The 16176-nt window shown below is 39.8% G+C and overlaps 1 protein-coding gene across 1 annotated transcript in view; it reads left to right on the top strand.

The window, feature by feature from the left end:
- LOC130252422 (bifunctional heparan sulfate N-deacetylase/N-sulfotransferase 3) overlaps positions 1 to 16176 on the top strand; it is a 50536-nt gene that overhangs the window by 30698 nt on the left and 3662 nt on the right. The window contains exons 7-13 of the mRNA XM_056489953.1: positions 6807 to 6989; positions 8450 to 8546; positions 9377 to 9500; positions 12701 to 12875; positions 13241 to 13411; positions 14452 to 14561; positions 15002 to 15104. Coding sequence (XP_056345928.1) covers positions 6807 to 6989; positions 8450 to 8546; positions 9377 to 9500; positions 12701 to 12875; positions 13241 to 13411; positions 14452 to 14561; positions 15002 to 15104 — 963 coding nt within the window. The remainder of the gene's footprint in view (positions 1 to 6806; positions 6990 to 8449; positions 8547 to 9376; positions 9501 to 12700; positions 12876 to 13240; positions 13412 to 14451; positions 14562 to 15001; positions 15105 to 16176) is intronic.

Genomic DNA, 16176 nt, shown 5'->3' on the forward strand with positions numbered 1-16176 from the left:
GTAGATTAAATGTTAATCTTTACAAATTTCTTCATTATGTTTAATTTGGAAATGTGAGTTACCAGGCTGAGACTTCAGGAACTCAGTACCCTACTCTGAAGTAAGTGCCCCTAAGAGTGAAGCCCCAAATTCCTCAGTGGTTTGGCTGTGCAGTGGTATAAGAGAGGCTCTGCCTCCTTGCAGTGTGCTCGATCAACCACCATGTGCAGTACAAACCACACAAAACCCCAGGACCATGTGTGCAGCTGTGGATTTTTGTCATGAGAACCAGCACGAGGGCCCTGTTCCCAGAGCACTGTACAAGCAGATGTTGTGCAGGTCTGGAAAGCCCAGGAAATCCTGCTCTGCAGGTGCTGTGTGTGTAACTGGGAGCCAGCAGCTGCTCGTTGGAGTAGCAAATCTCACGGCTGGCAGGTTGTGTTCCTGGGGTTTGCATTGGTGCCTCTGCACTGGTGGCTGGGAAGTGGTCCTGACCACTGTTCCTGTAAGGCATCCCAAATTCTCAAGTGCCACCAAGCTGAAAAAGAGCCCAAGCACTAAGAGAACACTGTTACCCACTCTTCAAGTAATATTTTATGTGTCTGTCCCCTGTTAAAGATCTTGCTGACTGCAGCGGCCCTTGGGCAAGATCGTGCTGTATCAGGATCTTGCACAAAAGGTTTCACAAGAAAAGAGAAAGCAAGCTTCAGCAGCCTGTGTTATTGGTATGCTGGCATTATTTCTCTCACATTATCAGTTACAGGGGAGTTGAGGGACTTGCACTGATTTACTATGGAAATCTGGGGCAAGGCCACAAGGAAAATGTGCACTGTAGAAGTGTGTACTGATGAGTCTCTTATCCTGTCAGACACATCTCTGGTTTGTCTCACATTGTTACTGGCTTTCATACCACTGTACTGATTTCAAAGCATTTTAGCAAGTGTTTTTCCTGATAAATTTGTTAGAATCTTTAGTGATTTCAGATTAATCTCTCTGCAATATCCAGTGAAATTCTTGGATTAGTTAAACAAATTCCTGTTCAATATTTCTAAGAACCAAATTGTGCCAGTTGCCTGAATCTGTCCTTTGAAGGAAGTGAGCCATTAGTTTTTGAGCAGTGTATGATGAAGAGGTCCGTATAGGCACTGCCATCAGTTGTATCATTGCTTCTCAGATCCTTCGATCTGTAGAAGATCCAGATCTGGAGCTTTTCTAGCCTATGAGATCAATGTTTAAGGGTAACCAACAGTTCATGAAAATGTTCTATGCTTTTCTGCCCCCGAGAAAAACAAACAGAATGCAGTAATTGCATTATGTGCACTTATATGCACTTCCTTGCAAAATACTGTGTGTCTGCAGATGGAAAGAAAAGGGAAAATGCCCTGTGGAGAGGAATTGGGTGAGAGCCTTCAGATGGTTGACAGCCCAACAATGAAACTAATGTGTAGCCAGCTGTGTGCTCTTGACATGGTTACAGCAGTGCTGATGAAGAGGAAAGGCTGTTAATGCTTTAGGCACTTTGATTGATCTTAAAATAATTGTAATCTTTGTGTGCGTTCAGTTCTAAGTATTATTTTCTTCTAATTTTTACCTCTCCCCAGTTGCAGTGAGCAGAGCTGTTATTAAGCTAATTGACTTGCAGCTAGGGAGAAATTATCTCCTTTAGCACTGAAAATGAGAGGATTTGTACGAGCATCAGCAAAACCTGCTGTATCTTAATGTGACCCTGTACTGGCACTACAGAAGAAAATCAAAGACATTCTGATCCAGACCTTCCCTTTCTGTCCACCTTGCTTGGCACAACCTCATACTTTACTGAGTGTGAGAAGCAGGAAAGATGGTTCAGTTTGACAGGTTTGCCCCACTTCATGGGTTAGGAAGGCACCAGTTTCTCTGTCCATCTCTTCCCTGTCCTCTCATGCCCGTAACTCCAGCAGTAGTTGCCATCAGTTGGGGCAGAGGGAGAAATCACTTTGGCTGAGTGTTTTGGCTGACTGCAGAACACAAGTATTCTTTGCCTTTCTATCTGCTCTTCAAAACCCACCCTTAAAAGCCAGACAGTCTGGTATTTTGTGGGTGGAATAGGAAAAAAAAAAAAACTAAAAAATTGCTAAGTGAACAGGCAGTGTGGAGAGGCTGTGGAACAGACAGGAATGACTGTCTTTTTAGAGTTGATTCCTTGTAGCAGTGGGCAGGACATGCATTGAAACTATGGCAATCAGAAATCTTTACTCTTGTATGATCCTTAAGATTCTTGAATGAAAAGCTTTGCGCTAGTGGTTTAGAGTGAAGCAAGTCATTTGAATAGTACTGGCACTACTGAGTCACAATGGGAAGCAGCAGAAGATAAACTTGGGGTTCCTGACTGTCAGATCAACAATTCAGAACTACATCAGATACACAAATTTGTTTGAGCTCATAACCCTTGCCTGGCTCCATCGTATTTATGGTGGAGACACCACTGTGTAAATGGAATTCTACTCTGGCAATCTGAGTGGACAGGTCCGTGGCAGCTGTGAAAGCAGCAGGGCGACCTCAGGGCTGAAAAGGGAGTTGCAAGCTGGAATCTCTGTGGTGGAATTGAACACAGCTTTTCTGCAAGCATCCAGGTCTGAAAGGACTGTCTTTCAGCTACTAAAAACATATATTCAATATAGACTCTGCTCTGATTTGCTATTCCATCACTTTGGTAGTGTAATGGAGCAAAACCTGCTGTTACTGAGTCTCTGAAAACCTGAAACAAAACTGTTTGGAGTAACTTGGAAACAATAGCAGAACTGCAAACAGAGTGTGCACAATGCCAAATTAATTGGAATATAGGTGTTCTGAGACTTGGAGGTACTCTCATGGCCTGTAAACATGTGCTCAGTAGCTGAAATTCCAGCTGTATTCCAAACTGGTAATGCATCTGCTGCTAGTGCCTAGCCTAGACCACAGAATTAATTGTCAGTCATAATTTAACTTCATTTTGAAGGGCTGTGCTTAACTTCATTGAGTTGGGAAGCCTCAATGCTGCCTTGTGATGTTGCACAGATGGGAGGGTGACACAGTGCCTGTGACTAAAGTACATTGATGACTGGTTTATTAGGAGGAATTTATTCAAGTTGGAATTTACTAATATATACATATATATATATATATATATTTAATATATATAATATATAAATATATTTTTTATATATATATGTATAGTAAAAAAACAAGTGCCCCAGTATGTAATAAGTGTTTATTACCTGTTTTTTTGGTTTTTTTCTTATACCAGCTCTTGTAGTTCTAGATTTGAAATGCCAGAATAATTAAACCCTTTGAGATCATCAGTCATCCTGCAAGTCTCAGACTTCCCTCCACTTCCCTTGCTGCCATAGTTAATGTCTGAAAAGAGTCTTCTCTTTGCTCTGGGATCTGATCCTAGAGCTTAAAAGAGACCCCTTGACTCCAGGGGAAGAAGCCAGGAGCCCTAGGAAGGCTTAGTCCCTCTTGGGAATGGTGTTCTCATTCCTTTGGGAGACAGGCACTTCTGTTTTGTCAGGAAACAGCAGCTATTACCAAGACTCCAGAAGCTGTGTTTGTGTCCTTGTTGTATAATTTCAATAGGTGCAGCATCCTAAAAATCTTGATTTTGTAGTGATCAGTATTTTTTTAGATACCCAGCCAGTTAACATCCATCACTGGAAGTTGCATTGTTTCACTCTGTGCAAGTTGTTTGTCAAGCATCTCTCTGTTCTTAATACATAAATTAGATCAAGCTGGTTCATCTTTTCCTGATACATGATTTAATAGCAGCAGCTCCTTCTCAGACTCAACTCTGTTTTTTTTTTTGACCTAGAAGTTATTGCCTCTAATTGGGAAATGTTGTAGTAAGGAAATAAGCAGCATAGAATGAGCAGTCAAAAAAATAAAAGCTCTTTCTCTTGAGTGCTTGTTCTCATTTCCCTACATTTCTGCAGTACCAGTCAGAACCCCAAATAAAGCCAGGACTGGGGAAGGAGAGCAGATGTAACTTAGACCTCTGTCCCTTCACTCTGGGGAAGGAGAAAATGCTGAGGAGAAGCTGGAAGGAGAAGGCAGAGCACAGGAGAGAGCACCTTTGCAGCTGTGATCTGAAAATGTGTGAGAGCAGGAAAGGAGCTTCTGCCCAGAGGCCAGATTTAGTCCCAAACCATCATTTTAAAAATTGCCTGCATTCCATTTCAGTTCCCTCAGTATCCTTCAGTGAAGGATATTAAATTCCATGGAGAGTGTGCATTGAAGTGCAACCAAGATGATAGTTTGTTTATGAGGAACAGCTAAAAAAGGGTGATGCTTCTGCACTGAAATAAAGAAAATGCTGAGATGCCTGAAAGAAATTATTTGAGAAGAGTACTGGAAATAATAAAGTCAAATAAGCTCTTTTTATCTGAAAGGGAGGTTAAAATGCTTGTTAGAGTAAATATAACTTCATTCATAACTGCTTCCCTGTTGAAGGAGGAATAAAGAAATATATGAAGCTGTGTTTGTATTTTACAGCATTTCCCAGAGGTGGAAGATTATTGAACAAATAGTGGTATTTACAGAGTCTAGCCTTGGGACATGGCCACAAAGGATTTCTTTCAGAGCTGCTTGATCAGTGGTTCCAAGAGAGTAAATCTTTAGAAGCATAGCATGTTATTAGTTGCGGAGAAAGAATAATGATTCTTGTTAATTAGAACTTGTTTGAATGACTCAGGACGTGGTATCATAGAGCAAATCAAAGCATCATAAACCCAGTATGGAAGGGAAAAAATAATCATTATGTTTTGTCCTGGTGTGAAACCAGGCACCACCTGCAGATGGAAGGGGATTGATGTGTGTTCCCATCCTTCTGCACAGGGAAGTGGGAGTGATCCACCATCCCTTTCAGCCAATCTGTGATATTTATGATGCCATCTAGAAGAGTTTTTTTCTAGAATGTAAAGTCATATATCAGGTCATGTAGCTGCTTGGCTAAATATGGATTTCTTTACAAGACTCAGCCATTTAAGTTTTCAAACAGCATTTGATCATCTTTGTGTTGTAAATAATTAACCATAAAGTATTTGACTTGAAAAATACAACTAAAATGGGAGCTTAGGTCTCTGGTAATTTTTCCCCTTCACTGACACAGTTTTATATGCTGGAAATTATTTATGATGATATGTCCAGTCAATTTCTCAGCCTGTACTGACATTCTTAAAATTACAGGGATATTCTCTTCAGAGAAATAATAATTGTATTTTCCCTGAAGTAGCAATCTTTTCAACATCTCTTGCTTTTTCTTTCATGGCAGTGCAGTAGCTGTTGGCAAGGAGGTGAATTGACATTAAAAATGCCAGAGGTCAGTCCATATGTAAGAAAGAAAGGGGCTGTCAGGAAAGCAAGTTAACCTTTTTAATGGAAACCTGGGTGGTTGTGACTTTAGTGAGAACAACACAGTCCTGTGGCTGCTCTGTTCCTGCTTTGAGAACTGAAATAAAAAAGGAAACTTGAAAAGGTTATACATTTGGTGCCTAAAGGGAAGGGGTTTTCAATCTCCATCCTACCCACAAAGAAAGATCATCTCCTTGTGATTTAGCAGTGTTCATCTTCTGATTTTACTGCAAAAAGCAGCTTTTCATTGATTTCTTTTTCTTTCTTTAGGCTGAGGACTAGAATTCCTTTACAAGAGATTTAACTTCAGCTCCTAAACTAATTTCAGAATTATGACCGTGATAAGCTATTCTTTTTTTAAAGTGGCTTACTTCAGGTCTCACTTTAAATAGAAGTTTCTCATTCATGGCATTAGCAGATTTATTTATAAAAGAGTCATGTTTCTAATTTTTAAATGGAAATTAGTCTGGAGAATTTATCTTGGAAGTTCTACTTTAAAAAGAACTTCAAGAAGGAAATCACTGGTGGAGAGGTGAGAGTTTGCAGATTTCAGTGTAAGAGCAGACTGTGGCATCAGTGTGGAAAGGGATTACTGTAGAAAACACAGGGTTCTGTCTGCAGCCCTTCCTTAGACCTTGAGAGCCCATGCTTGCAGTCTGTGTATTCCTGCACTGCTCATCAGCTCCGTTAGGTCTATCCCAAAATGCCCTTCCTGTGGGAAATCTTCACACGAGCATTGCTTCCACTGGGAGTGCAGAAGTGCAGTTGGAGCAAGGGCTGGAGCAGGAGGGTGGATCTGGGTATCACGTTCATAGTGAAATACTGGGAGAGTAAAATACCAGCAGCCTTAAAACTTTTGGTGTTTCTTGTTTGGGTTTTTTGTTTTTGTTGCATATTCCATGCACAGTTATTTGAAAGTACTCACGTTTCAGATTGGTTCTGTTTGTATTGTGTGTCAGGCCAGTGCTTGCAGAATACCTTTGTAGAGGAGATGAGCTACTTTATAAAACTGCAGCCACAAGATTAAAGTCACAGCAGTAGAGTTCAGCTGCTTCCCTAGTCTGTGGCTTCTTTACTCTTCCACGAAAACAGAAATTATGTTTTTAACTTTGCGTTTGTATTCCTCTTAAAGTCAAGCAGTGGGCATTGTTTTTGCTGTATCCTATGAAGTAAATGCACATAAAGGTGCTGTCAGTGTCACCCAGCCCCAGGATAGCATTGCACATCCTGCAGCTCACGGAGCTCATGGGACCTGTTGCAGGGTTTTCCTCATTGGCTGCATTGAGTTGAGCAGGAGGACGTAATTCGGTGAGGGGCCAGGGCAGTGAGGGCTGTGTGAATGTGATCCAAGGCTTGCTGCTCTGACTGGGAGCTAAATGCAGATGAGATTCACTTACCTGGGGCTGCACTGCCATCTAGTGATGCAAGGACTCGAGGTGTGCTCTTTGTTTTGTCTCCCACAGATCAGCATCTTCATGACTCACTTGTCTAACTACGGGAACGACCGCCTGGGCTTGTACACCTTTGTCAATCTGGCCAACTTCGTTCATACCTGGACAAACCTGAAACTGCAGACCCTTCCTCCACTCCAGCTGGCTCACAAGTATTTTGAGCTATTCCCTGAGCAGAAGGACCCTCTCTGGCAGGTGAAGGCTGAGCAAGAGATCAGAAAAAAATGGTCTTGATGGTTTTGTTTTAAATTCTTTGTTTCAGTTTTTTATACAGAAAAGCAGTTATTTTTTTAAGTTGGTTCCATAAAACAGCCAACTGAAGCTTCAGGATGTGATTGTGTTCCCTGTTGCTTGTAAAAGGCTGTGGAATAAAATTATCTTTAATTTGTTTTATTTGTGACTTTACTTGCCTTTAAAAATGTGGGGAAAGGCAGGCAAGTGCATGTTGTGTTATTTCTCTTCTCCTTTTGGAACAAGCTGGAATAAAGCATTTGACAGGCAGATTTATATGTGTCTTCTAGCAGTTAAAGAAACAAGTTTTTCTGCAAGTGTGTAAGGAGAAGAGGGCATCCAGAAAGAGAAAAGAGCAGTAAGACCATGGATACTCTAATTTGCCAAGAGGAGGTAGATGAGATAGGTCAGAGGTTATTCACTGTAGGCTGGGAGCTGCCCAAGGAAGAAGTTTGCCAAGAAGCTGTGATAATATTAACCCAAATAAAATCTTATTAAGGTGGCTTGGTAGAAATACTCTAAGGAGCAAACTTTACTAAATCAAACATAAAAATGTATTTAAGCTTGCTTACTAAAATGTTTTCCAGCCTTGGATATTGAATTGCCAACTTAAGGTCTGAGATTGCAAATTTTTACTTAAATATGCATCTTGGAATTCATGCTGGTATTGAATAAAACATTGAACTAGAGGGGAAAATGTCAAGGATTTTGCATGATACTAAAAGAGAATCATTTGAAAAATGGAAATTAGCCTGTGGCCAAATTACTTGAAAAATTATAATTACTTAGAAAAGACATTTTTAAGTTACAATGACTAAGACATACTGAATGTGGTGTATTTTGTCCATAATTGATGTGATTTTGAATACAGCCTCAGAGGGGTACATGGAGATAATTCTCTTCATCTCAGTGCAATATTGCCAAACAATAGTGTCAAAAATTGTTTTTGAGTAGCATTTCCAGAACAAATTTAAACTTATTCAGTTGTGAAGCAGCAAAGGTTAAAGATGAATCTTAGGTACTGGTTTGAACTGGAAAATCAGAATATGTATTTCTGAATAGAAAGCTTTAAATCATAATTAACTTACTCCCTTAGTTTTAAAATGCAGCAGATATGGTGTGGTAGCTGTTACCACAATAGGGCAACTATATATGTGTAGGATATTTCTTCAACATTCTTCTCCTTAAAAAATACTCCTGACACTTAGAAGAATCAAGTTTTGACTTGGTTACACTGGAAATGCCATTCTGAATCACTGGAATAATTCTGGAATGCATTGGTTTTCAGTCATAAGGGAAAATAATACTTCTGGTAAGAGTATTTGTACATGGGTGAAAAAGAGGTAGTTTATATATAAAGGTAATTTAAGAACCTTTTCAAATGTGATTGCCAAGGAAATTCTGAGTTTTCTTCTCTGTTTTAGAACCCCTGTGATGACAAACGGCACAGAGATATCTGGTCTAAGGAAAAAACCTGTGATCGATTACCAAAATTCCTGGTTGTAGGACCCCAGAAAACTGGTGAGATTTTCTTTTATTCCAACAACATTTAATCACTATTGACTCAGCTGCTATGTAGAGATCTTGATCATCCAACAGCATTTTTTTATTTTCAGATACCATGCAAATGTAGCTTAATAATGTAAGTTACAGCAGCAGTCAGTACACATTGAAAATGCATGGTTCAGGTGTGTGACAGCTTTTTTGAGGATTTGTGTCAAAATGAGTAAACTTTGATAAAGAGGTGAACAAGACAGACAAGCTCTTGTCAAAATGGGAAAAGGAAAGGACAGGACAGAGACATCTTTCAAATGGGTTGGATTCTGAACTGCAAGTTCTTCTTTTGCATGTCTTGTTGATAGAATCTTGTTATTTCTTGGCATTTTTTTCAAGTCAAGAAATTCCTAATGGACAGTTTTAATTGCAAGATTGCAGTAGTTTATAAATTGACTCAATGGTTATTTTTCTTCTCTGTAATCAGAAAATTGCATGTAAGCTTCCTTTCATCTTCACCAAACCCCAGCAGCTACTGAGTGCAAGATTTTAAAATTATTTTTGTGACAGTCTCATATCTGTAAATCATTATTTTTTTAAACAGCTATTTTAAATAGGAAAAGCAGGTTTCAACACTGGCACACCAGTGTCTGTATTAACTATTTACAATTCTTTAAATGTCCTAATTCTAAAAGCTCAGAAAGCACAGGATCTTAGGTGACATAAATCAACATCCCCTCAGTGAAATGAAATGGAATAAAACTGACATAGTCCCATCTGCAACTATGATCCTCTCAAAAATATGTGTGTGTATGTGTATTTTTGTTTTAAATCTTGGACTTTTATCCTGTTTGCAGGTACTACAGCCTTGTATTTGTTCCTGATCATGCATCCTTCCATCATTAGTAACTCCCCCAGCCCAAAAACCTTTGAGGAGGTACAGTTCTTTAATAGAAATAACTACCACAGGGGGATTGATTGGTAAGATGGGTTATTAGTATAAATATAAAAGTTTATATATTGTGAACAATAGAAACATGACATTACTGTTGGTAATGGTAACTCTGCATGTATAAAGTGAGATAAGGAATAACCTTCAGTGTCCTTCAGAAATGATAAATAAATGCAAGTGAATAATCTTACTACAGAATGTCTTAAATGCAGTAACTTTTGGAGGCTTTCTTGTAAATATCCAGATATGACTATGTGCTGTACAGTAACAAAATATGTATTTCTCATTACATATGCCTTTGCAAGTGGGACAGTAATGGTTGTTAGTTGGAATATATGGACACAAAAGTTATGTTCCTGCTGGAAATTTTATTTCTTAAGAGAAAAAGATACTTACTAGGAAGAGGCATTTCTTCCTTTAAATAGGATATAGCAGTAGCAATAATGTAAATAATAAAAAGTGGGGGCAGGGAAAGCCTCCCAAAATGTTCTTTAAAGATCAGGTAATTAGGAGAATTGTCTGTGTGGGTCAGTAAGTGGTGCTGAGACAGCCTGTGTCCCTGCTGTTCACTGTGGCTCCTTCCAGGCACAGCTGCACCTGAAGGTCACTCCTGATTCCTCTGCTTTCCCAAAGTGCTGCATGTAAAGCACTGCAGCAGAAAGCTGGTGACATGCTCTAATGGCTGGGGAGCACCAGGGAAGGATTATTGATTTCTTGTCTTGTTTCTTTATTTTGCCCCCAGTTTAAGGAAGAATACTTTTATTGCCTTTGACTTTGTATTCATCCATAAAATTAACAGGGTGAGTGCTGTTCTGTGGTCTCAGTGCAGACACATCAGATCCAATTTGTTGGTACGCCACTCGTTTCCAGGAGTTGTAATTGCTGCAGCACTTTCTCACTGGAAGGGTGGTGAGTCAGCCACTTGTGCCAGTGGAGAGGTGCTGGCTGAGTGGCTGGCAGTGGGAAATTGCTGCTGAGGCCTTGCAGTCAGTGGGCAGGACATGCAGGCCAGGCACAGCAGCAGCTCCTCTGATGGAGAAGCCCAAGTTCTTCCACAAAATCAATGTTCCCATGTTGTGGGAAGCTACTGTGCTGCTTCTCTCCTTCCTCCTGCCTCATCCACTTCCCTAAGCTACAGATTGGCTGCCACACATGTCAGGTTATCCTTCATCTTAACGTGGCACCAGGGCACACAGCTCACAGTGGGCAGCCTGTCTAAGCCAGACACGTCCCTTTGACAGGTTCTCACCACAGCACCCACTCTGTGCCCCACCAGCCCTGCCAGGTTCCCACAGTCAAGTTTCAAATCCTCAGAACTCCCTGCTGGTGTAGTTGCCTAGTTCTTAGATTTGCATTCTGTCTGCCAGACACATCTCTCAGACCACCTAGTCCAATAGTGTATTTCAATGCTGGCTTGTAATGAGCTTGCCACTTTGTAATTAGATACAAGGGTCTCCTCATTAGTCCATTAATTGGCTGAGATTCTTGCAAGAATCACGAATTGCAATCAGTTAATTTTGTTTATGGTTGTGGAGATAGAGCTTTATTCCTGAGCTGACTCTTAGTCTTTGTCCAAGCTTGGATTTAGTGCAGGGCCAGCTACAGAAGCAGAAGAGGGTTCTTTTAGCCCTCAGAACCTCAGTATTGCCATTTTGAAGGCAGTGTAGATGTAAATTGTAGGCTTCCAATAGACAAGACAGAAGGTAAGATGAGAACTGATCTTGTTGAAATGGAGAAGTCTAAACAGACCAGTCCCAGATTTCGTTATGTAAGCTTTGTTACAGGTTTCTTGGACAAGTTTCTCTAAAGCCTTCTCAGCTTTGTCCTTACTGAATTTAATAATTGTCTCATGAATGAGGGACTGGGCAAGATTTAGTCCAGCAGAAATGCTGACCCTGAACTTGGAAACCTCTTGATATCACACCTGCTCCAGTCTCTTTCCATTTTTCACTGATAGCACATCAACTTTTTTCAAATTTTCCGTGTTACCTAAAGAATCAATTCACTTTTTTTTGTCCAAAATTCAGTGTAGTGCCATATTTAATGTTAAAGGCTTGTAGTCCTCATTGCCTTGTATTTATCATTTTACTTCCAGGACTTCAGTACAGAAGCATAGTAAGTTCACCCATGATCTAGAGCAAATACGCCCCTTGTGCCTGTTGCCTCTCTCAAGGCTGGCCTTCTTTCCTGGTGAAGCATTCTGAGCCCACACAGTCAGGCCAAGTCATTAGCTTCTAATAATGTTCTGAGTAAAAATGGGTACAGCTTCATCATTCTCATAAAATCAGCCCTAGTGCTTCTGGGAAATAAAAGTCCATTGACTTCAGTGGTTACACTTTCAAAGCCAACAAGAGCTCGTCATTTGTACTGGAAGTAGCTCACTTGTATAAATAGAACAGAGTCTCAGCACTGGAGGAAATCTCAGTCCTTAAGCATGGTCTTCAGAAGAGATTGTTTAAATAACATTTATTTTCTCAATACAGGTTAACTGAAAAGTCAAGTGGGCCAAAATTTCCTATTTGTTTTCCCCAGCAATAACAAGAAGTGGTCTGAGGGCCAGGAATAGAGCAATCCTTATATGACAAAGCAATTGCAGGAATTTAACTACAACTTCATAATGGATGAGAAAAGCTCACAAAAAAACCCTAAAACAACTACAACCCTATTTTCCCCAAAAATGTGACTCAAGTGACTCACAGAAAAATAAGTGAATTCTGTCACTGCTCAGAAACCTTTTACCTGATGAAGCTCTGGGGGATTGTTTCAGTGCATCTTCCCCATATAAACAGCCTCTTCTCAGTGAAAGCAATTCTGATACTAAGAAGCTCTTTCTTACAGGATTGCACTTGAATTGGTGTCAGAAAAAGGCCAAATTTCGAAAACTAAATTTCTGCTTTAGATTTCAGCAGTTTGTTCTGACTGAAGAGTGAGAACTTTGAATTTTAATATATATAAATACTGTAACATTTTTATCCAGTTAAAAAAAAAAAAAAGTAGCTGCAATGTCTAGTTACATGTAGCAAGCTAGTACCAAGTAAAATATTATCAAAGATTTATCAAAGATACAATGTAAACCTTGGTGTTTTTTTTTTTGTTTTTTGTTTTGTTTTTTTTTTTTTTGCAATTAGGCTCTATTTTAATTGAGTATTCTAGAATAAAGTATACTTAACAGATTTATCAGCCTTGGTGTGATTTTTAAGTAGTTCTGAGGATGATCTTGCTTTTCCAGGTACATGGATTTCTTTCCCACTCCTTCTAATGTCACCACTGACTTCCTCTTTGAGAAAAGTGCCAACTATTTCCATTCTGAGGAAGCTCCCAAGAGAGCTGCTTCCCTCATCCCCAAGGCCAAGATCATCACCATCCTCATCGACCCGTCCGACCGCGCCTATTCCTGGTACCAGGTACGGAACTGAGAGAGCACGGGCCAGCACCAGCCAGGTGTGCACCCTGAGTCCTCTCTGTATATCCTCTCAGGGTGTGTCAGTGACCATCTGTCATCACCCATGGGCTGAGATACCTGCCATATTTTAAGGGTTAAAGTACCAGTAACCATTTTTTCAAGTTATCTATAATGAAAGCATGTAAAAATGATTACTTAATTAATGTAATCAGCACACACAGAAATTAGTATATAGACAGTTATCTAGTTCATATTCAAAATACATGCTAGGATAAGAAATTTCTATCAGTAAGAGCACCCAGTTTTGCCTTGTTTCCCCAGCTTTTTGTGGTCTGTGAAGTTGCAGCAATGTCACTTCTTTTACAGCATCAGCGATCCCACGAAGACCCTGCAGCTCTGAAATTCAGCTTCTATCAGGTGATCACAGCTGGTCCTCGAGCCCCCTCTGAGCTCAGAGCTCTCCAGAAGAGATGCCTGGCGCCTGGATGGTATGCTACCCACATTGAAAGATGGCTCACTTACTTCCCACCTTACCAGGTGAATAAGATTCTTGACATCCTATACGAGTATATATATGTATGTATATGTATGTATGTGTGTATATATATATATTTATATATATACTGTCCTAAAAGTTTACCTTTGTAAAAGTCCTGCTCACTGACTGCTGATCTCAGGGATATCCTGGAAATCATTATCATCCTTCTGGCCCCGTGTAAGGTCAAGCCTCAGAAGATGCACATGCTAAGCCCTGAACGTCATGTGGTAACAGCAGACCAGGCAGACAACATCACATGATTGGTATCTCCTTGGGAGATTTATTTCTGGAATGGAATTTTGTGACATTGGCGGCGTGTCTGGCACTGCTCCCCACCCAGCAGTTAGAGGGAGGTTGGCTGCAATCCCAACCTTCTGTTTATCCAGGACTCTTGTAGCTGAGACAAGTTGGCTGGAGCCTGCACCTTCTGTTTTCCCAGAGTGTGCCAAGGAAGCTCTGATGCATCTAGCTGCTGTTACTCTCCACATCCTTTCTGTTCAGCCAGCCTTGTATCTCTCTTCATGAGACTCACAATGCTGTAATATCCTGACTCTCGTATGAAATTCTCCTCGTTATATTTTCATTAGCTTTTCTCCACACGTATCCCGTGAATATTGATTAATGTGCGTTGTCATGCAGATTTTTGCCAGATTTTACATCCCACAGTGATAGTGAAGAGTCAGCCCTGATAGCATTATGCTCTATCTGGAAAAGCAGTAGCCATTAATATAATTTTTTTCTTGGCTGGGCCAGTCTCTCTCAATTTCCTGACAGTATTTCTTATCTGTCTAGATCCTTCAGTGCTGTTTCTCTGTTGTCAGGACAGCTTCCAATGCAATATAATTTCAGATTTAATTAAGATGATATCTACCCTATTCCCAGGTCATTAATGATCACGACAATTAAGACTGGGCCCATTATTGTTTCCTGGGGCAATACTCTCTGTATGATAAAGGAGTTTGACACAGGTGGAAGTTTCAGTTGCAAGCCTGAAATAATGAATTTCAAATTAAACCTCCATTTCTTTTCTCTGTTATAGTTGCTAATTATTGATGGACAGCAGCTGAGGACTGACCCATCTACCGTAATGGATGAAGTACAGAAGTTTCTGGGAGTCTCTCCTCATTATAATTACTCTGAAGCCCTAACGTGAGTTAATTATTTCATCATTTTCACATGTTCTACATTCCTAAAATACCAGCTAGTCTGTAAGTCAGCTCACTGCACAATAAAGCCCTTCATAGCTCTTTGAGCTGTTGGTAGGGTGAATTGTTCAGAGCACAATTCGGGGTTAAATTTTCTGTGAATTATTCACTTGGCTGTTAAAGAAGTAGAGCTATGATTGACAAAGTGCTGCTTTGTGAGAATTGAATTTTAATTCTGAATGGCTCAAAATTAATTTTACTTCCATAAGTGGAACATGGAATGCTGATATGCAGAAACAGAAAGCAAATAGAATTAATTTCTCTTTATTTTTGGCATTAGCTGAAAAACATTTCAGTTATATCAGTCTGTAACATCCACTCCTTGGATTCTGACTCCTAGATTTGGTTACACACAAATTTTACACTGCTCAATGTTTGTTTCAGGTTCGATTCACATAAAGGATTCTGGTGTCAGCTCTTGGAAGAAGGAAAAACCAAGTGTCTTGGAAAGAGCAAAGGCAGAAAATACCCCCCTATGGATTCTGAGGTAAACCATGATTGTTCATTGGCATTGTACAGGGATTCATTTGGCATATATGGGATGTGATACAAGCAAAATCATGAGAAGGGAGAGAAGACAAAATTAAGTAGATGATAATTATTTGGCTACTTTTCTCTAAAAAGGAAATCTTTAGGATGGCTGTGGGCTGCTACATTCAGTTCTTTATTTCAAATGTGAAGATTAAGTTGTTAAAAAGCAACAGCAACAAAAGCCCCTCACAAATTCTAAAACTTGGTGCCCCTTAGAAAACTAGAACTCAGTGCTGCTCCTGAAGTCCTGTCTCCTTTACTTTATGTACTCGAGCAGCAGAAGTTCCACAGTGCAGGGTCCTTCTCAGTCAGGATCAGGTAAGTGTATTTGTGTGGTCCCTTGTCTTTGAGACTAGTTAGACTGTGACATTTAATGCAGGCACTCCTATAATCCAGTTTTCAGAGAGGTTAGGTTCTGTTCCTATGAATTTTATAAATACTTTCCCCCAACAAATGCTCAAATGGGGAAATTTCAATCGGATCAAATGCTGCAGCCTGTACCTGAGGGCAGTTCAGTCTCCTATTCAAAGCTCTAACTTTGTTGATTCTGTCTTGCATTGCTATTTCATTTAGCCTGCCTAAAATGCAAATAAAAACTTACAGTTTGAACAGCAATAAGAATTAATGTACCAGGTAAGCTGGCACTTTTTCTCACAGTACTTAAATTATAAATATCTTCATATCAGAAGAGTCATACTCTTCATACATACATTGGGTGAGAAGGATTTTGGTCAGAGATAAGAAGAGACTGTTTGTGCAAACTCCAGTCTTTTTCAACTGTAAGTAGTTCTGAAAATGGAGGTTGCTAACTGATACAAGTCTACAAATACAAAGATGTTTTAGAAGCTGTTATTTCAATCACACTGCAATAAAATTATCTCCGTCACATTCAGTCTGATTGTAAATGTACAAGACCAAGAGTAGAATGGAATTTTGCTTTGACATTGGTGTTCATTTTGGACAACCTTGTTTCCCTTGAAATTAACTTTCAGAGTTCAGCTCCTTGCATGCAGTAGATAACATAAAAC

This window comes from Oenanthe melanoleuca, chromosome 4 (genome assembly GCF_029582105.1).
Source record: "Oenanthe melanoleuca isolate GR-GAL-2019-014 chromosome 4, OMel1.0, whole genome shotgun sequence".
Lineage (NCBI taxonomy): Eukaryota > Metazoa > Chordata > Aves > Passeriformes > Muscicapidae > Oenanthe > Oenanthe melanoleuca.